General features: G+C 53.0%; 1 protein-coding gene across 2 annotated transcripts in view; it reads right to left on the bottom strand.

Moving 5' to 3' along the window:
• Window positions 1-20,247, bottom strand: part of TG (thyroglobulin) — a 254,995-nt gene that overhangs the window by 99,027 nt on the left and 135,721 nt on the right. The window contains exons 38-41 of one of the 2 annotated variants that reach the window (XM_078441635.2): window positions 18,929-19,148; window positions 17,807-17,900; window positions 14,689-14,848; window positions 6,437-6,639 (exon numbers count right to left, since the gene is read on the bottom strand). In XM_078441635.2, coding sequence (XP_078297761.2) covers window positions 6,437-6,639; window positions 14,689-14,848; window positions 17,807-17,900; window positions 18,929-19,148 — 677 coding nt within the window. Of the gene's footprint in view, window positions 1-6,436; window positions 6,640-14,688; window positions 14,849-17,806; window positions 17,901-18,928; window positions 19,149-20,247 lie in introns of those variants that run through there. The other variant, XM_078441636.2, reaches the window with a different exon arrangement.

Raw genomic sequence — 20,247 nt, 5'->3', positions numbered from 1 at the left:
AAGAGAGACGTTACAAAAGGAATGATACATTAGGAAGATATCGTGACTGAACCTGTGTTAATCTAACGATACGGTTTCCAAATATATTAGGCAACTATTGTAGAGACACATAGATAAAGGAATCATTTTATGTGGAGGTTTAAACACACAACTCTCAGAAACTGAGCAATCAAGCAAAGATAAGTAGATAGGTAAATAGCAGGTTTCGATAACACTATACAACGTTCCTATCAACAAATGAGGAGCACATTAGGTCACAGAGGAAGTCCTAATAAATTTCAGAGTCGGCTTTCACTGACTCATGCTCCATGATAATGATGAAACAACATTAAAAATCGATTTGCAAAGGGATGGGTAAAAATCTTACAAATCTAAACAAGCATTTACAGGGGGGAAAAAAGAGGAGATATCCCCTTGGGTTAAGAAGAACACAATACAAGAAATAATAAAAGACTGAGAAATACAGGGCATGTTCCTACTTCTCAAACTCCCCAGGGCTTAAGTGATACAATAGTAGGAGGGACATTTATTGCTTGAAATCCACTGATCAGAAAACAAAGAATGAACAGTAATGAGGTTGGATTTCCACCCGAGAAGCTAAAAGAACAACTGATTGTCGTGGAAACAAGAAGCAAGCAAAAGATGACAAAGGTAAACGTGGGTGAAACGAAAGTTCTAATGATATAGTCATCAACAAGATCCAGAGCAAAACCTTGTTTAAATGGTCAGATGAATGTGTCAAAGATGAACAGGAGCAAGAAAGATCATGTCAAAGAAGAAGAAAAGCCAGTCAGCCACAGGGCTGCGTGTAGGGGGTCTCTGTGGGGGAAGGGAGGGGGGTCCCGCCCCTCCCACAGTCAGCCACGGCGGCCCCCATCCCTCTGCCCCTGCCTGGATGTCTGAGCTGCCCAGACATGGCCCTGCCAATGGGAACAAGGCCCCCAGATGGCAGAGAAACACCTAGAAGGAACACATGTCCCAAGAGATCGTGAGACACCTTGGTAAGTACTACGATAAAGTAAAACAAAACAAAAGAAAACATATTTGTTATTTAAGGTCCTTAAGTGTTGAGTCTCTTCGCTAGAGCAGCTGAGCATTTTTGTTCAAAGTTAACCTGCCTACATTTACAGATAATGAAATAATGTCATAGAAAATCCAGTGGAACCAACAGATCAAGCAATGGAAGCGGTAAGAAGGCTCAGCAAATTCAGAGCCAACTCTACTCCCCGATGCCAGGATTGACCACTGGGAAGTACAATAAAAAATACGACACCATTCACAACACCAACCCAACGAGAATACAGGTAGGGACTTGCCCACCATGACTTCACAACGCTTCTGTGGACAGAAGTTCAAAACTCTACGAAAAGATGTAAGGAGACAAAAATCCTGTTGCGGTAATGGTGGCAACCTGATTCACGGATGCAAGATTTAACATTATAAAACCATAGACATTTTTTTAATTAACTGAAAAATTCCATGAAAATACATTCCCATTCCCATCAAGACTATTGAAAGACAATCAATAAACTTATTCCAAAATATAGATGAGAGCACTGGAGCCCATGAATAGCTCAATTTTTTTTAATGTTTATTTATTTTTGACAGAGAGAGAGAGACAGAGCATGAGTGGGGGAAGGGCAGAGAGAGAGGGAGACAGAATCTAAAGCAGGCTCCAGGCTCCGAGCTGTCAGCACAGAGCCCGATGCAGGGCTCAAACCCACAAACTGTGAGATCATAACCTGAGCCAAAGTCGGACGCTTACCCAACTGAGCCACCCAGGCGCCCCTCAGTCCATTTTGATTAAGAGAAACGGAGGAGAACGAGCTTGAACGAGGAGGTTTGTGTGAAAACAGAAGAACGCAGCGGTTGGGCCCCTCCACCAGTTTAACAGAACTTGGCCTGCGCTTCGGTACCCTCTTCTGCCCAGGGCTGTGCTGAGTGTTAAGGAAGTTCTAAGAGGAAAATTTCACGCTCCCAGTTAAGCACTCAGTCACAGCAGCATGGGAATAGATACATTAGAAGACTAACCGGTAGGTAAGACAAGGCGGCGTTCCTAAAAATTGCCAAATAGAAGTCTCTTCACCAAAGCGAGAGTCATTCTGCTTTAAGAGATGGAGAAAAGGCTTCGCGGCCCCGTTTCAGCCAAGCCTCGAAGAAGGAAGTGACTCGTTAGGTGGAGAAGCGGACATACTGGCCGCAAAGAGCTGACCACGAACAGCGATGGAAAGACGTGGAAGAAGGCATGGCATTTTCTAGGAATGTTGATTACCGGTGAGCCTGGAGTGCAGGGCTCAGGCAGGAACGCAGCAGAAAAGGAGACAGGAAAACATAGCTTGGGGCCAATCCCTGGGACCTGGCACTCGCACTGAGGAATGCAGAATTGGGGCAGTGTTGTAGGAGGGCATTGGAAATCTCTCCTGGACTCTATGAATCATACCACATAGGACATGACCTCCTCTGTCTTCTCTTAAAACTGCCCGGGGCATCACAGCTCATGTTTGCAACACGTCACCCGTCTCTCTTCTTCAACCTGGCGCCCTGGGCAGGTGAAGCATCCCCAGACGTGCTTTTTCTTGGCATTGCCCTAGCTTAGCAAGGCAAGGCGGAACCTGGATTTCTGGAGTTCGGGAACTCCAGAACATTCTGTACACCTACTGTGATGCCAACCGTCCAAGCCTTTGGGAGACAGAATTAATGATACCGATTTTATCCATAAAGAATGCAAGAGTGAAGCATTCTGATGCTAGGCCTGGGCTCTTTTCTCTTCCACCTTAAGACCCTGAAAGAGTCGCAAGTTTCTAGAGAAGCCGCTGCATGGTTGGGGGAAACACAGGATGAGATTTTAGGCGCCAGCCTCTAATGCAGCTCCTTCTCGGCTGTGTGTTCTTTAGCCAGTCACTAAACCTCTCTAAGCCTCAGACTTCTTACCTCTAGATTGCAAATAATACAAAGACCCTGTGCCACGCAATGTGAACAATCTATGAAATAATATATGGGAGGTGCTCTGTGGCCCCAAATATGCTCAATAAAGTTATTAATTATCACAGGAGCCTGTCTCTCCATTTTAACAGCTCTGGCCTCAAGCTTTGCAGAAATACTTACGATTCTGTCCAAGAATATATCACCAACTCACATCCATTCCCCCAAACATCTGCTGGTAAAGAACAAGTTTAAGAGCCGCTAATATATTGAAGTATTTTCGTTCTCTCGATGCCAAATAATTTCACATGCATCTCAAAGACTGCTGGGAGCGGTTGTAAAAGCTGCTTCTAAATGACTGAAACAGATGGAGTTTATTTTTAAATACACTGCCATTTGCTAAAACAGATTAGTCTTTGAAATCCCCCAAACACCTAAACTCTCCAGGCTTTTCAAAAAGAAAACTCGGCCTCCTGGGCCTCCTGGAAGGTATTTCTGGCGTCTTCCAGGTCCCACCGAGTGTCTGGTTGCTGAGAAGGCTCGGAGGAAATCCCTTCAGGAGCAACTCAAAGTCAGGAAGTTCTGTTTGCAATACCAGGAATTGAGAGATGTTTGGGCTCAGACCTCCTGCCGCGAAGATGGAGGGAGAGACCGAGGAAAATCGGGAACAAAGGGACACGAGAAAGTGGTGGCGGGGAGGGAGGAGGCCTGGCCTGTAAGACCTTGGACACACGTGCCCATTCCTCTGCTCTTTTGCTTCCCGGATATTAACTCTGGAGCATCTACTGTAAGACAGCTGTGTTGGGTGCTTGGGGCCCTGTAAGAGCAGGGCACAGCTGTCCTCTGCTCTCCCAGAGTTTCCCGTCTTACGAGAGGGACGGATTTGGCAGTGGGAATAATTATCTCCTGGTGGGATATCGTGACACATGAAGTGCAGAGAAGTACAGGCAGCAGAGATCATACAAAGGGGGTCTGGTTCTGGGCTGAAAAGTCTGAAAGGATTCCCTGAAGGACAAACAGAGCGGGCAAAGAGGAAGATGGGAGAAAAGTGTGGCACGCAGAGGAAACGTCCTTAGGAAGCAAAACAGAGCATGGGCCCCTCAAGGAATGTTGGAAGGCTCCAGTGGCCGAAGGAGAGAGACCAAGTAGCAGGTGGTACCGCTTCCCCTCGGGGGCGGTGATGATGTTGACCCAGCAGCACTGAGGCCCAAACGATGTCACTCTTGTCCTCCTTCCTATCAAGGGTTTGGATCCCAGCAGGGCTGGGCAATGCTGCAGTGTGGTCATATGGCCTTAGATTTGCTAGCAGGTCCATGGCATTGGTCTTGGTGCCTTAGTTTGGCTACTTCATAATCTCAGCGTTGCTTTCTCTGCCCTCAGGACTGTCCCTCTTAAGTGCATCCTCCACTCAGCTCTAAGACAAGCCTTCCTAAAGGGAAGCGAGTTTCCCCCTCGCCGGAAAACCCTTTGATAGCACACCAGTGTTCATCGCCGCACTATTCACCGTAAGGCAGAAATAGCCCCAGTGTCTACCAACAGATGAATACGGGAACAAGATGCGGTATGCGCAAACAATGGAATATTATTCAACCTAGAGAGGAAGGAAATTCTGATATAAACTACAACACAGATGAACCTTTATGGAGGCATGATGCTAAGTGAAATAAGCCAGACACACACACACACACACACACACACACACACACACACCCCAAATTTTGTACAGTTCCACTAATATGAGCTACCTAAAACAGGCAAATTCATAGAGACAGAAGGCAAAATAGATGTTATCAGGGGTTGGGGAGCAGGGGGGATGGGGGTTAACATATACAGAGTTTCTGTTTGAGACGATGGAAAGTTCTGGAAATGATTAATACGATGACTGTACGACATTGCAATTGATTGTACTTGATGGCACTGAATTGTACAGTTAAAAATGGTTAAAATAGGAAACCAAGCCAAAGGAAACCAAACCAAATAAGCAAACAAACACACCCCTTCCATGGCTCCCTTCGCTGAGGAGGAAACCCAAGGTGCTCACTGCAGTCCAGCTGCTCGCTGCCTCCCAGTCTCCATTACTGCCCTGTCCCCCACTGCAGCCCAGGGCTGGCAGACCTCCGTGAGGAGCCCAGCCGCCCCTTAGTGTCGGGACTCTGCCTGTGGTTCAATGCCTACACAGTGTTCACATTTTGCTCAGACATTCCTTCTCCCGGGAAGTGTCCGTGGACATCCCCCCCGTCCCTTGTGCTTGGATGGGGGCTTCTCTCTGAGCTGCCCTAAGGCCCTCTTTTAAATATCCGCTTTTTAAGTGTCTGTCCCCCACCCCCCAGTAAACTGCAAGCTTCCTAAGAACTAGGACATGAATCATTTAGCACGGTATTTCCAGCACCTAGCATGGCACCTGGCACAGATTGGGTGCTTCATAAAATTAGAAGCTCATCAATGACAGAATAACCATCAGGGCTTATGCTGTGATCAACCAGGTTATTTCTTCCATAATAGTTACTGTTACGATCGATATCATTATATCACTATCATCGGTATGATTATATCACCATCATCATCATCACCATCACCACCATCATCATCATCACCATCACCACCATCATCATCATCACCATCATCACCAGCACTATGACCATCATCATCATCATCACCATCGTCATCACCACCATCATCACCATCTACCAGGAACTTCATGAGACCACCCAGTAGACCCATGAGTACTGAGTTCTATTTTTTGCCTTCATTCAACAGTCAGTGACCCAGTTGGCCAAACCTTGGGAGCTCCATGCCTCACCCTGTGGCTGCTGACCCAGCTGCCCGCCACTCCTTGATCCACCATGGGGGCAAGCTCTGGGGTCTCCACCTCCCCTCACCCCTCAGGCAAAGGAAACAACGAGGTAGAAGGGATTAGATACGGGGAATGAATCACCCAATAGTGCTCCACAAAGAAATGCCACCGGAACGGAATCTCAGCAGGAGATTTGGAGCATGGGCGGTTGAAGAAACCAGACAGCATAAGGGAAGATTTTAAGTTCGAACCCGAGAAGGTCAGGGAAGCAACACTGGGGAGCAGATGAGAATTCTCTTGTTCCACTTCCCTCCTGTCGTGAGCAATACCGTCGGGTGTCGTGAGCATCATCCTGGCTAAACTGTGCCCTCATCCTTAGCTTTCCTTTCACCAGAAAGCTTCTCCTCCTACAGTCTACCCCCTTAGGTTTGTCGATTGGCAAAAGAGGTCTTCAAGAGTTCAGATCATTAAACCCTACTGAGGCAATCTCCCAAAATAGAAACACTTTCCCATCTAGAATTTTCCTCAGTTTAGAATGATGGACAGTAGTCAGGGGAGTTCCTCGGCCTCCTGGAATCACATGTACATGGAAAGATGGCCAAGAGCAAGCATGGATAAAGGAAACCAAACAACTGAAGTCAACCGGTCTTAAAAGGCAAGTGAGGACCCCTCGCCTCACCCGTGTCTAAAACAAGTCTGAAGGCAGAAGAAGGGACTCACCATCAGCACAGCCCTCCGGAAGAGTCTGGAGTCTGAGGCCCTGCTGGTTAGAAGGTGGATGCCGGCCACATCGGCTCCACCACGGTCTGCCGCCAGGGTCACGCGTCGAGGGTCCCCACCAAACACTGCGATGTGGGTCTGCACCCAGGTCAGAGCCGCCAGCTGGTCCAGCAGCCCCCAGTTGCCACTCACCTCTCCAGAACCTGCAGAAAGAGGAAAGCCTTTTACCTTTTGTGATTTTACAATCCGGATTTTAGTCACCCCCGGTGGTGTCTGAGCCAGGCACACGGCACCTCTGGGGGACCTGGCCTCCTGTCCGCACAGATCAGGATGGTGGGAGCAGCATGGGCTCCAGAACCGGGAGCATCCAGCCTTTGCTGGGTAGGAGACCCTGATGTTGTCCCTCTGTTTCTCTGGCCCACAGCGTTCCCACCATAGGCGAGGGCACTTGCTAGGGCAGCCGTTTACATTAGAGTCAGGGCACTTTCAGAGTACCACCTGGCTTGGCACATCAGAGGGGATGCCCCACGTCTCGGCCCGCTGTGGTGGCTCTCCACACCTCTTCCTCCCTGACAAGGACCAGGCCTGGCTGAGGCTCTCCATCCAGTTCCTTCCTACTGCCTCTTCTCCCATGCCCTTCAGTATCATTCAGCAGAGTTGATCTCTCTATTCTTTTTTCACAGAATTTAGTAAGCATTTATTTACTGAAGAGCTCAGCACTATTTTTCGAATGACATGATTCAAACACACACACGCACACACACACACACACGTATAGTATAGCAAAAACACATTCTTCTCCTCAGCATTTGGCATATCACATGCCCATGCCCTCTGGCCATCCTCTGAACCCAGTGGATCCTCCTTGTCAGTCTACACAGCTGACCACTCTGAAATACCCGGCATCTTCTAGCTTGAGCTGAGAGTCACCCACTTTGCTCGGGAAGACGCCAGCAGATTCCCATGCCCCCGACCACCACCCACCTGCTGATGACTCGGGAGCGTCAGGGGCACAGAGTACCCTCCCAGTTCCGGCTGCTCAAGTCTCCAGGAGGCTACCTTGCTGAAGGCACTTCAAGTGCACTGAGTCCCAAAGGGAATCGATTCCAAATGCCCTGAGCATGCGGCCAGTAGCCTTTGCGGAATTTCTCACGTCCTCCTTCTAATGCGGCCCCACCCCCCTGGTCTGCTCCTGCACGGCCTTGGAGTCTTCCCTGACACCTGCTGTACTCCACCCTGACCCCTTCTGTTCCCCAGATGCTCTAGGCTCTCTCCCCACTGATCTCCTCTGCGCCTCTCAGTGGCCTCAGGTATCCGTGCGTCTCTCCCTCTGATTCTCCGTGCCACATCCCGAGTGGTCTTCTAATTTTTTTTTATTTTCATTTACTTATTCTGAGAGACAGAGCACACTTGAGAGGGGAGGGACAGAGAGAGGCAGGGGGCGGGGGGGAAGAGAGAATTCCAAGCAGGCCGCACGCTGTCAGCGCAGAGCCCGATGCAGGTTGGAGAACCCACGAACTGCGAGATCACGACCTGAGCCAAAACCTGAGTCAGCCACTTGACCAACTGAGCCACCCAGGCACCCCCTGGGTGATCTTTCAAATGCATAATTTTTCACACACACACACACACACACACACACACACACACACACACACACTTCCCCATCCTATCAAAAATTTCCCATCTCATCCCATTAGGACATGATCTCAGTTCTCCCAGTGCATTCAAGACCCCATGGGACTGGGGTGTCTGTCCCCTGGGCCCCATCCCCCTTCATCTCCTCCCTGGGCCTGGCTTATCAATTGCTCAAACATGGGGTCACCCTCTTCCAGGCCGGTGCCTGGCACATGGGGTTTCCTCTGCCCAGAGCCCTTGCCTTCCCCCGGCCTTCCTCACCTTCCTCCTCCAGCCCAGCTATCCTTTTTTTTTTTTTTTTTTAATTTTTTTTTTTTTTCAACGTTTATTTTATTTTTTGGGACAGAGAGAGACAGAGCATGAACGGGGGAGGGACAGAGAGAGAGGGAGACACAGAATCGGAAACAGGCTCCAGGCTCCGAGCCATCAGCCCAGAGCCTGACGCGGGGCTCGAACTCACGGACCGTGAGATCGTGACCTGGCTGAAGTCGGACGCTTAACCGACTGCGCCACCCAGGCGCCCCCAGCCCAGCTATCCTTCAAGTGTTAGCAATGCCGTGAATTCAGAGGCAGCCCTCCAGTGAAGCAGGGTTCCCTAATCTGGATACTTGTCACCCTGGGTACTGCCTCCCTTGCTAGACCGTGTACCCCACTGAAATCAGGGGCACACAGCAGGTCCTCAGTAAACGTCAGGCGAATGAATGACCAGAGCTATGATCAACAGGGTCCAGTATCGAGCAGAAACTACCAGCGAGACTCCATAGTCCCAAACAGAAAACCAGAAGAATCGTGCACCCCGATTTGCCAACCTGGCGCTCACAAAGCTGCTGAGAACGCCTGCTCTGGGGACATAATAGCACAGATTACTCTTCCAGCTGGGAATAGTCTCAGCATTTCTTCAAATGCATTTTGTGTTCTGGGTTTGGTGAAGACATTAGCACAGTCCTCACCATGACTTTTCTGGATTACGCTTCCGTTCTGCTTGTTAGGACAAATGCGTTTGTTTCGGAGGTCTTGGGCAGGGCAGGAGAGCCAATGGAGGAGGACCCAGTCCCGGACATCTGGGAAGTGACGCCTGCAGCCTGCGTTTCCAGTGACAATGTAGGAGGGTTGGGGGCGGCTGTCCCTGACTCTCCCTTCCCATATATCAGCTTCCCAAGGACAGTGCTGACATTGTGGGGTGCAGAAACCCCCAGGAAGTTAGAGGGGGAGGGGGCCTTCAAGGGCTGCCTTTCAGACAGTCTGAATTGGGCTTTGCCTGGTGCGAGGTGCTGTGACTGGTTCTGGGGCAGGGGGGGCAAGATAGGCATGTTCCTGGCCCTCAGGTCACACAGGGTCAGCAGCGCACACAGGGGCAGTGAGCCGGCTGGTCTCTGGCAGGCTGCACCAACCCCTTCCTTCCCTGAGGAGGAACCTGAAACTCCAGGGGAATGTTTGCTTTGGTGCAAGAAGCAAACGTAAGATAAAGTCGGGACTTAGATCCCGATGCATACTCAGAACTCTCTGTCCTAGCGCTCAGTCCAACTCAACAAACACTTGTTGGAATGATGTGCGAGGCACTGTGTTATTTTCATTAAAAAAAATCGAAGTGCTCCCTTTAAGGAACTTTCTGTGCTCGAAAGCCCTCCTGACTCCCTCGTTCCTACTGCGTCAAGTCTAAACATCTTCCTGGCTTGTGACATCCTCTAAGAATGGCCTTGGCCCATCCAAGCCGTCTGGGCTCCCTTCACTCTCCTACACTGACCCTTGCCCAGCCATCAAGGCCAAGTTCATCCCCCTGCAGTCTGGCTGGCTGTGGCCGACCGGGGGCCCTCCTGGTTCCATCCTGCCCACACATGACCTGTGCGGTGCCCCCATGACACTGGAGAGGGGCTCCCCCCTGGCCACACCTAGAGTCCAGTAGGGAGACAGAGGTGGGCAGATGTCCACCCCTGTGCACCTGCCCCCGCTGCCCTGACCTGTTTTTCCACCTCCAGTGTCCTGCCCCTGTGAACCACAGAACCAGCCCAGCAAGCATCTAACTGTTCCCTCGATCCCTAACTGGTTCTCACTTGCTTGTTGGATTTCTTCCAGTACCCCACCCCCCCGAAGCTCTCGGGGCTCACAGCGGGCCCTCACCCGGTCTTGTTGATAGCCGTCAGTAAGAGGCGGCAGGTGAGGGGGCCAAGCGCTCAGGTGATAGAGCCAGCCCAGCTGTGGGCAGAGGGCCCTGGACAAGCTACTGATGTGACTTGATCTTCCCTGTCTGTGAGGTGGAAATAATAACCACACTCATCTCTTTAGGTTGTTAGGATGCTTGAATTAGTTCAGGACTGGAAAGGCAACGGAACAGCGCCTGGCAGAAAGCACTGTAGAATTTGTTTGGCTTTGCTTGAATAAACCAGATTCAGGCGCCAGCATTGTCTCAGGTCTTTGCAGACCTTGGCCTTGGCTTGGCTTTTGCAGCAGAAATGGCCCTTGTGGGGGGGCGGCCGCCGAGACAGGACTCTGTGCTCGTTCTTTTGGTTGGAGGGTGGCAGTGCCTCTCGGGAGGCGTCCGTGTGCCCCAGGGATGACGAGGTGACGGTAATGGTCCTGGGCGTGGCCTTCTGTCTGACCCCCTGGCCAAAGCACACCTCCTCTGTCCCCACACCCTGCAGAGGGCCTGTGGGCCGCCCTGCCCACTCCTCCTCTGAGCCTGCACACCACCTGCCCCACTGCCCTCGCCGCACTGCTTTGCCAGAGAGAGGACAATCGCTGTGGCCTGTGCCCTCAAGGGTCGGTCCCCGCCCACAAGATCCAGGCTGGGGAAACACCCCGCCCCCAGCCCGGCACCAACCACCTCAATTCCCTTCGGACTGCTCAGCTCACCAGGAACCAGGGCCCCCTTGGAGTGCTGATGGGTTTTTTTTTTTTTTTCCTTTTCTTGCTGAGAACGTGAGTTTGTCTAGTCAGCCGCAGGATGGGCGTGAGCTTCTGCTTCCATTCTTCCTCCATCCCCTTTCAAAAGTGCCTCTGGGGCGCCTGGGGGCTCAGTTGGTCAAGCGTCTGACTCTTGACTTCCGGCTCGGGTCACGATCTCGCGGTTCGTGAGTTCGAGCCCCGTGTCAGGCTCTGTGCTGACAGCTCAGAGCCTGCTTGGGACTCTCTCTCTCCCTCTGCCCCACCCCCCTGTCTCTCAAAATAAATAGAAATAAACTTAAAAATAAAATAAAATATGAAAAGTGCCTCTGGCGTCGAGGGCTCTCGGAAGACCATTTTCACTCTGGGCTACCACAGAAGATGCTGTGTATGTTGATCACAGTGCAGAGGTCACAGATCTGCTCTCAGACCCCGATCTGCTCAGACACAAAGTCCGAGCCGTGTAGGACACTGGGCTCAGGCTCGACTCAAACTAGCCTGTCTCCAAGTTCCAGACTTGGGTGCTGAACTGCAGTTTCCAACTATTTAAAATGGAAAAGGGGAGGGGCGCCTGGGTGGCTCAGTCGGGTAAGCGTCTGCCCTCGGCTCAGGTCACAGTCTCACAGTTTGTGAGTTCGAGCCCCGCATCGGGCTCTGTGCTGACGCCCTCGGCTCAGGTCACAGTCTCACAGTCTGTGAGTTTGAGCCCCGCGTTGGGCTCTGTGCTGACGGCTCAGAGCCTGGAGCCTGCTTCAGAGTCTGTGTCTCCCTCTCTCTGCCCCTCCCCTGCTCACTGTCTCTTTTTCAAAATTAAATAAACATTAACACTTTTTTTAAAAGTCAAAAAAATAACATGGAAAAGAGGAAAGACGAACAGGTGAAGCACAGGGAGGCCTTAGGGGCAGTGAAACTATTCTGTAAGACACACGATGCTGGACACGTGTCATTATACGTTTATCAAAACCGTAGAATGTACAATACAAAGAGCGACCCCTCCTGTAAACTGTGGGCTTTAGTCAATCATAAACTACCAGTGTCTCCTCATCAGTGGTAACAAGCGTGCCACACCCACGCGCAAGGTTAACAATAGGGGAAACTGAGGCAGGGGGAGAAGGAGTATATGGGAACTGTCTACACTTTCTGCTCAATTATTCTGTAAATTTAAAACCACTCTTAATGGTAAAATCTATTATACCTCTTTTATTTTTTTTTAATGTTTATTGATTTTTGAACGAGCAAGAGAGAGAGAGAGAGAGGGAGAGAGAGAGCACAAGTAGGGGAGGTGCACAGAGAGAGGGGGACAGAGGATCCGAAGCGGGCTCTGCACTGACAGTCACAAGACTAATGCGGGGCTCGAACTCATGAACAGTGAGATCACAACCTGAGCCGACATCGGACGCTTAACTGACTGAGCCACCCAGGCGCCTGTCTATCATACATTTATTCAATGGTAAAGGGGATGGTGTGTTGGTGTCACAAACTCACTGGGGGGTTCGTGGAATCGCACACCAGTCCCTCCCCCTTCCTGAGCATCCCCTGGGGCTGCGGGCACCTGCGTCCTCTGCAGAGCTTTATCAGGGGACACACTGCGGCGGGTGGGCGGGCTGACTGTGGTCAGAGAGGCTGTTGTTTGCATCCTAGCGCCTCTGTGTCTCAGTGTCTCTCCGGATGCATCGCTCCCCTCTCCTGGCGGAACTGCAGGGCGGCTCAATGGAAGAGAGGCAAAAGCCCGGGAACGTGGGGGGGAGCTGGGGAGTCCGGTCAATAAAGCAAAGAAGAACCATCTGTGGCTAAAAGGATGTAAAAGACCAATCTTACTCTGTACACGGAAGAACAGGGAACCCAAAGGGCACTTGTAAACATCCGTGGGAGCAAGCCACGATAGATTTCTCCTTGCTGTTTGAGCAACAGGATACAGAGCCCGGAACGCACTCCTAACTGTGGGGCATGGCGTTCCTCGACCTCTCTGAGCCTCATGGTTCATCTGTGCAACGGCCCTTTGGTACTGGCCTCACAGAGCTGCCTTAAGAATGAAATGAGGTAATCCAGGAGAGATGTCTGGTGGAGACCGGCACTCTCAACTGTAACTTGCCTTCTCCCTCGCAGTTTTGCTTTAAGCACAATGAACAGGCAGCATTCCAGATCAGGAAGGAGAAGGGTTGGGCGTTCTGGAAACTTCCTTTGCCTCCCCCGACACTGTCTCCACCGGCAGCAGAAATGAGTCTGCCTTCCCAGAAGCACACAAATCCTCAGTAAGATTACACTTCACGAAACCGTCACCCCCCACCCCTCAGGCACAGGGGACGTATGGAAATTTACTCTCCCCTGTCTGGTAAGGCTCTGTGCCAAGGAGCCGGCCCTGTCTGTGGAAAGCTCCACCCGACCACGTTGAACAGGATGAGTTCTGAATTTCACCCGCCTCTTCAGAGCCGGGAGCTACTGACTCAGCAAATCATCGTCAGTCTCGTGTTTGACAAGAGGAAAGAAAATCCAGGCAAAGTTTTCAGCGCTCTAGCAGTCGACCCCGTTCCCTCCGAAGGGAAATCTGAAATCTGTTTGTCATCCGTGTTTCCCTCGTTGGCATCTGGTGGTATTTCGCCTTGACTTGGTGCCCATTTCGGGTTTGCCGTGCAGGCCTAGAAGCTTCTCACGGCGCTTGAGGCTGCATGCCATGTGGTCTAGCCAGCCCTCGTTCCCCGGCACTGCTGAGTTCCCGCCCATGCTGGATACCTACCCACTCACCCACATCCTAGGTGAGTCCATCAGTCTCACCATGCTACCTTCTACCTGCCCATCCTTACTTAGCAGGTCAGGCATTCGGGTCTTAAGTGAGATCCTTAGAGAACAGAGATGAAGTTCAGTGCCTACCCGGAGGACCCACTACCGTATCTGAAGCCCTTTCACACGTACGACCTCCCTGGAGCCTTACGTAACTTTGGAAGTTGGGTAAAATCGTTCCCATTTTATAGAGGAGAAAGCTGAGACTCAGAAGCGAAGGGTTTTATGAACGAGACTCAGACAATGAATGGCAGAGCTGGCCCTCAGCTCTTCAGATTCCCAGGCCAGCGTGTCCGCCGCTCGCCATGGCTGTTTGACAAATACCCACCACTGGTGGGGGCTGGACGCGGAGGAAGAGGCAGACGATGAGAGTGTCCGGGCCTCACCTCTGCCCTGGGTGCTGGTGGGGGAAGTGGAGGGTGTAACCAGGGTGACAGACGGTTGTGTGACTGGATAGGGGACAGGATGGCATTCCCAAGTGAGGCTGGCACTCAAGAGGAAACAGGAAGCATTACTGACACCCGCCCCCACGCGGAGTCAAATGGCTTCCCTGTGGGCCCAGGACCTATAATCCATTTCTATCCTTTTCTAGAGCCAAGTCAACCTCGGTGGTGAATCCCGGCTCTGTTGTTTCTTAACTATCGATATTAAACAAGGGTTTGACCTTCTGGGACCTCAACACACACCCACCCGCCCACCCACACACACACACCAGAAGATAAAACACGAAATGGACTTGGAACAGCTTCAGCACAAAGTAAGTTCAGTCGGTGGCAACGGGGCATCAGCATCACTGGAGGGGTCTCGTGGCGTGCTGGACGTTCCACTGAGAGCTCACCGGGCTGGAGGAGGGCCGGGGACCAGGAAGGGACAGATGGGGCTCTGAGAAGAAGGGGTTGGACACACACATAGAGTTGGCCTCAGCTCGGGGGTCAGCAGCCACACCAGCGACTCACCAGAACTCAGGAAGCCGAAGACACCCACTCGGGAGCCGGCAGTGACGACGACGAGGTTGCCAATGGCGGCCAGGAAGGAGCCGTCGATGGCCAGCTGCCCTTCACTCCCCCTGCCCTCCACGGTGTTGTGGAAAAGCACCAGCACGGACGCGTTGGGGGCCTGTGGGGAGTGGACAAATGTAAGGCGACACGTTGGCCCCTTCTCAGCCGGCAGAGCTTGGTGAGGGCACCTTTCCAAAGAAAGTGCCAGATTCTGAGCCTACACGTGACTCTTCCTGGCAACTCTGCCTCGTAAGCACACTAAGTCCCACGTTACGGGCTGAGCTGTGTCCCCCCAAAACTCACAGGTTGAATCCCTGACCCCCATGACCTCAGAATGTGACTATATTGGGAGAGGGTCCTATAAGGCAGCGATTAAGCTAGTGGGCCCTAAGCCAATATGACTGGCAGCCTCACAAAAAGGGGACGTTTAGGGGCACCTGGGTCGCTCAGTCAGTTGAGCGTCCGACTTCAGCTCAGGTCATGGTGTCGCGGTGTGTGAGTTCGAGCCCCGCGTTGGGCTCTGTGCTAACAAACAGCTCAGAGCCTGGAGGCTGCTTCAGATTCTGTGCGTGTGTGTGTGTGTGTGTGTGTGTGTGTGTGTGTGTGTCTCTCTCTCTCCCCCTCCCCTCCTCATGCTCTGTCTCTCTCTGTCTCTCAAAAATAAACGTTAAAAAAAAAAAAGAGGGGACATTTGGATGGAGACACACAGAAGAGATGCCATGTGGAGACACAGGGAGGAGATGACCATCCACTGGCCGAGGAGAGCAGCCTCAGAAGCCAGCAACCCTGCCGGCCCCTTGGTCTTGGATCCCCGGCCTTCAGAATCGTGAGAAAATAGATCTCTGTTTACGCCTCCCGGCCAGTGCTGTCTTACAGCATCACCAGTGCACTAATCGGCCCGATGTCACCCGACAAGCTGTTTTGAAACGTGAGCAGGTGGCGGAAATGGCAGCCCACGGCAGACCGGGAGCCCGTCGGCTGGAGCTACGCAGTCCTCCAGCCCCTCGGTTCTGGCCCCTAGTTTATTCCGGAAGGCCCTCTGGGTCCTCCCCGGTGAGCCTCTTTAGTTTGGCCAGCGTGCCCCTGAATCCCACCCCGGGGGTACACAGCCACCTTCTACCATGCGCCGAGAGCAAGGCACTGGGCTCAGCACCTACGCGTGTTCCTTATTCAGTCCTCAAGCTCCAGGAGCATGCGGCTCGTTACCGTGCCCACTTTACAGATGAGAAGGCAGAGGCCTGGCGATCTTACATAGCTCGTCTGAGATCACACAGCGAGGGAGGGAGTGGCAAGGCAGGACTTAAACCCAAGCTGACCCTTCCGTTAGAATATAACGCTCCCTCTGGGGGACCCGAACTTGACTCCGGGCCGCGGCATGTGCAGGACCCCAGGTGCATCTTGCTCACTCAGTCCTCCCTGTGCTGTGACGGCTCCAGCCACGTGCCACGGGCTCTGACACGCCTGCGTTCCCCACCAACAGCGAACACTGGTTGAGGACCCGCCCCGATGGATGGCACGCTAAGTGTGGTCACCTCGGGCGCCCCCTCACAGCTTCCGCCCCACAGGGCCGATGCTCTAATGACCCTAAGCACCTCGACTCTACGGGTGCGAGCGCTGAGGCTCAGAGCGGCGAAGTCACTGTTTAAAACACATACGGGGAGGAGGCGGCTGACCCAGAATTGCAGCCTCAGCCCCCTCCCAGCACACTCCCCTGTGACATTGTCCCACTCATGGTCATCTCATGTCCCCCATCAGCCATCTCCTGACTCATGAGACTCCATGCAATGTTTTATTTAACTCTTGCGAGAACGTTATGAACCAGATGTTGTTTCTTTCCCACTTTCAGAACCGGTAACTGGAACACACAGAACGTGATTGCCTTCTCTAGGCCAGTGGTACGGGGGGGGTCAGTGGAAGTCCAGCTGGGCGCCGGACCTTACTCCGGCATCCCAGGTATGGGGTGACCAGCACCAGCCAGAGGGGACCTGCTGTCTCCCTTATCCTAGGCTCTGTGTTCTTAGTGGTGCAGCCCACGGGAGCTTTGACGTCTGAGAGGCCTCGTGACCAAGCTTACTCAGACCATCTTGCTGACGTCAAACGTCCAAAGGGCAGTGGAATCTCACTGCTAGAGGGCTAGGGGACCAGGACGCTGTAGCGTGGTCACCGGCACCATGGCGTCTATCGACACTGGGCTGGCGTCACCAGAAACTCATGTTTCCTAAACCTTATCAGTTCCTTTTTCTCTCGTGCACTCTGACCCTTCCCCCCAAAACAGGAAACTCAAACATTCAACACCAGGGTCATGGCTGCTTCTCAGGCAGATTCAGGCTTCAAATCGGGACAGAACCAGAGTCAGGGTCACAACTCCAAGCCTCACCCTCCAGGACTGCCCCGAAAGACACTCCAGTGGCGGGGGGGGGGGGGGGGGGGTGAATGTCCCTAGGGGTCCCTCCTAGGGTCTTCCAAGGACAGTGCTGTTCATTTCCTCATGCGTGGGTGAACGGGAGTCAGGCTCTGCCCTTTCCCCCCCGCTCCTGCTCGGGCTCTCTCCCACTCTCAGAGACCCCGCGTCACTGACCCTCACCCACCGCCTGCCTCACGCCTCCCCACCCACCCCTGTTCAAGCGGCACCTGCTGAACACCGCCCAACACACCTCCTGTCACTGTGTCCTCTCAACACCGTAGTCGATCGATACTTGCTTCTCTGATTCCGCCCTTCCCACTAAGATGCAACTCCCTCTGTTTTAGGCACCGCTCCGTCCCACCCAGAGCAGTGCACCCCAACACAAGCCCTTTGTGAGTATTTCTCAGAGAACCGAAGCAGGACAACTGTGCCTCATCTCCCGTGGCGAGGGGGGCGGGTGACCTGGGGATGTGGGGAGGATACGGTGAGGCCAGGTAGGAACCAGGGGGACCCCTGCTTATTCACAGAGCCAAGAACCAGACAGGACAGCCCTGGGGGAGCAGACCTGAGCCCGCCACGGAGGAGAGGAGTAAAGGGCCTGGCAACTCCGGGGACAGGGGGTTTCTAACGGGGCAGTTTTCAGGGCAGACAGTCAAGGGCATCAGAACTCACCGCATTTTGAGGGACAAACACGTTAAGGTACAAGCAATCCTCGCTGACTCCGGGAGATGTGGGTGTCCTGGTGCCTGGCTGCCAGCAGCTGGCCCTGGGGATACAGACTCTGTGACTTCCAGGTAAACGGCCGAGGGCACAGGCCTCATCTTCCCTTCTTGCCCACTGTCGGCCAGAACCCACTGCCCTGGCCAAATGCCCGCTGGGCCACCGGCTCTGCAGCACTTGGGCGGCTTCGGGCGATGGGCAAAGGGAGTGGCAGCACGTGAGAGGAACAGCGGGACCCCCCCCCCCCCCCCACTCTCTCTGCCGCCGTGGGCTGTGGACCGGCCCGCCAGCCAGCCATGGGAGACAAGGGACAGGGCTGGGCCAGCTGCCTCAGGGCAGAGCTGCAGGAAGGGAGAGCGGAGAATTGTGCTCTTTCCCAGGTGAACACACACTTGGTTGGGAAAATGGCAAAATCTCCAGTGTGGCAACCGTTTAAAGCGGTGTGTGCGTGGGAGGCGGTAAGGGAAACCGACGCGGCGGATGAGGCAGGAAGTTAGGATTTGACCTTTTTTTTTTTTTTTTTCCTTTTTCTAAAAACTCCTTTGAAGGCCGTTCCTATTGGGACGGAGAGCCCTTTTTAAATGTTTTTCATTCGCTCATGTGCTTTTTTTCCCCCTCTCTGCTGTATTTCTCAGCCCCAGGGAGTCAGCTATGGCCAGGGGGCTGAGTTCCAACTATTTGCAGACTAGGGCCAGCCATGTGCGTACCACACACACCCGCAGGCACGGCCCATGGCAATCGTCCGTGAGGACCCTTCCGAAGCCTCTCTTTCCTGGAGGCAAAGTCCAGGAACGTGCGTGCTGAAGAAGGGGGGTGCCCGTTGGCTGGGTCCCCGAATCACCACATGGGGCACACCGGCCACTCCATCACCAAATTCACTTTACGGGAGCAAGATAATGATATCCAGAGGGTTTAACTGTTAGCGCACCTAAGGCTGCCTTAACACACTTCCCCGCCCCCATTCACTACTCAAACCGGAACGCAAGGCTCTGTTACCGAGTCTCCCTCTGGAGGACCCGGACGGGAGAGGAGTTCTCTGAGCATTCACCAATATGTATTCCGCCAGATTCTCACCGTGGCTGGGTGGCATCCCAGGGCCCTGTCCAGTTCAAGGGCTCCGGTGCCCGGAAGCGGCTCTCGGCCAGGGGCGGGGAGGCATACGGAACTCCCAGGAACTGATCCACCTGCTTCCATGACGTGCCCACCTGGACGGCCCGGGACCTGCCCAGCAGCTGGCCGTGGGGGGTGATGGTCACAGAAGGTGCAGGTGTCCCAGAGCTGAGCAGAGGGTTGCCTGTCGGGAGGACAGTTGGGGGGCGGGGAGGGAAGGAGACGACAGTGGGTGCTGCATTCAGACAAAACACTGCTTTCGCACTGTAAAAACGTGGGTAGTTCGCTCAGACCCCAACAGCCTGAGTCCAGTCAGGTTACTTTCCAATGTGAAAAAAAAAAAAAAATTAATAGCAAGTACAGCTGATGTTCACCAGACACCGAATGTCTGCAGCTCACAGCACCAATCCCCTCTCTACGTGCGCTGCCTCGCTGATTCTCCCCACCCGAGGCCAGGCAGAGCTTAACCCCGGATTCGAGCCCTTCCTCGGCTCGCTGGGGCCAGACGTGAGCTATCGTTCAGGATTACTTGGATTTTTAAAAAGAACAGACGGATACAGAACGTGCAAGGTCTGGAGTCAGGCCCCACCATCGAACACATCAATTATTTCTGGGGCGAAATGTGTGGCTTACTCATACGAACAGGGATGAACAGAGCATCTGATTTCTTCAGTTACTCTCGGGCAGATTTGGCCACCAGAGAAGTTTGCTACAAATTCACACAGCCACAAAAAAAATTGTTTTCTAAGTTTTAGAACTTCAGGACTGCAGAAATGATGCTGAGGCACCGTGGGTCCTTATTTGCATTTCACTCCTAAGAAAACAGATTTAGGGGCTAAGGGTGGGTAGCTGCCAGGACATCAAGGTGTGGCATTCAAAGGGCTTCTGGCCCCCGACTGTGGCCACTGCCGGTTCACATGGGTCAAGGGCCAGGTCGGGGGCCCCTCTCCAGGCCACTGCGCTGGCCTGCAACACCCTCTCTCCCTTCCTGCATTCCCCAGGTCCATCTGGCCCATCAGGTCAAACTTAGCGCCACCTGCCAGCCTGCCCCACCTCCAGCACCTTCCACCCCCTCCTTGTAATGCTCAGCCCCCTCTCTGCAGTCCTTGCTTATCCCCTCCACCACATCTTCTGGCATCCATTGATGGAGTCAGTCAACTCTTGTCGGGACCCTGGCTCAGGGCCAAATACCATCATCTGGAACTTGGAACAGGCCTGTGTCTGATTCCCCACAGGGCTTAGGGCCTTGCACAAAGGAAACGCTAAATGCTGGTGAAGAGATC

Source organism: Panthera onca, chromosome F2 (genome assembly GCF_046562875.1).
Source record: "Panthera onca isolate mPanOnc1 chromosome F2, mPanOnc1 haplotype 2, whole genome shotgun sequence".
Classification (NCBI taxonomy): domain Eukaryota; kingdom Metazoa; phylum Chordata; class Mammalia; order Carnivora; family Felidae; genus Panthera; species Panthera onca.
The sequence above is the reverse complement of the archived record's forward strand: the minus strand, read 5'-3'. Positions and strand labels throughout refer to the sequence as shown.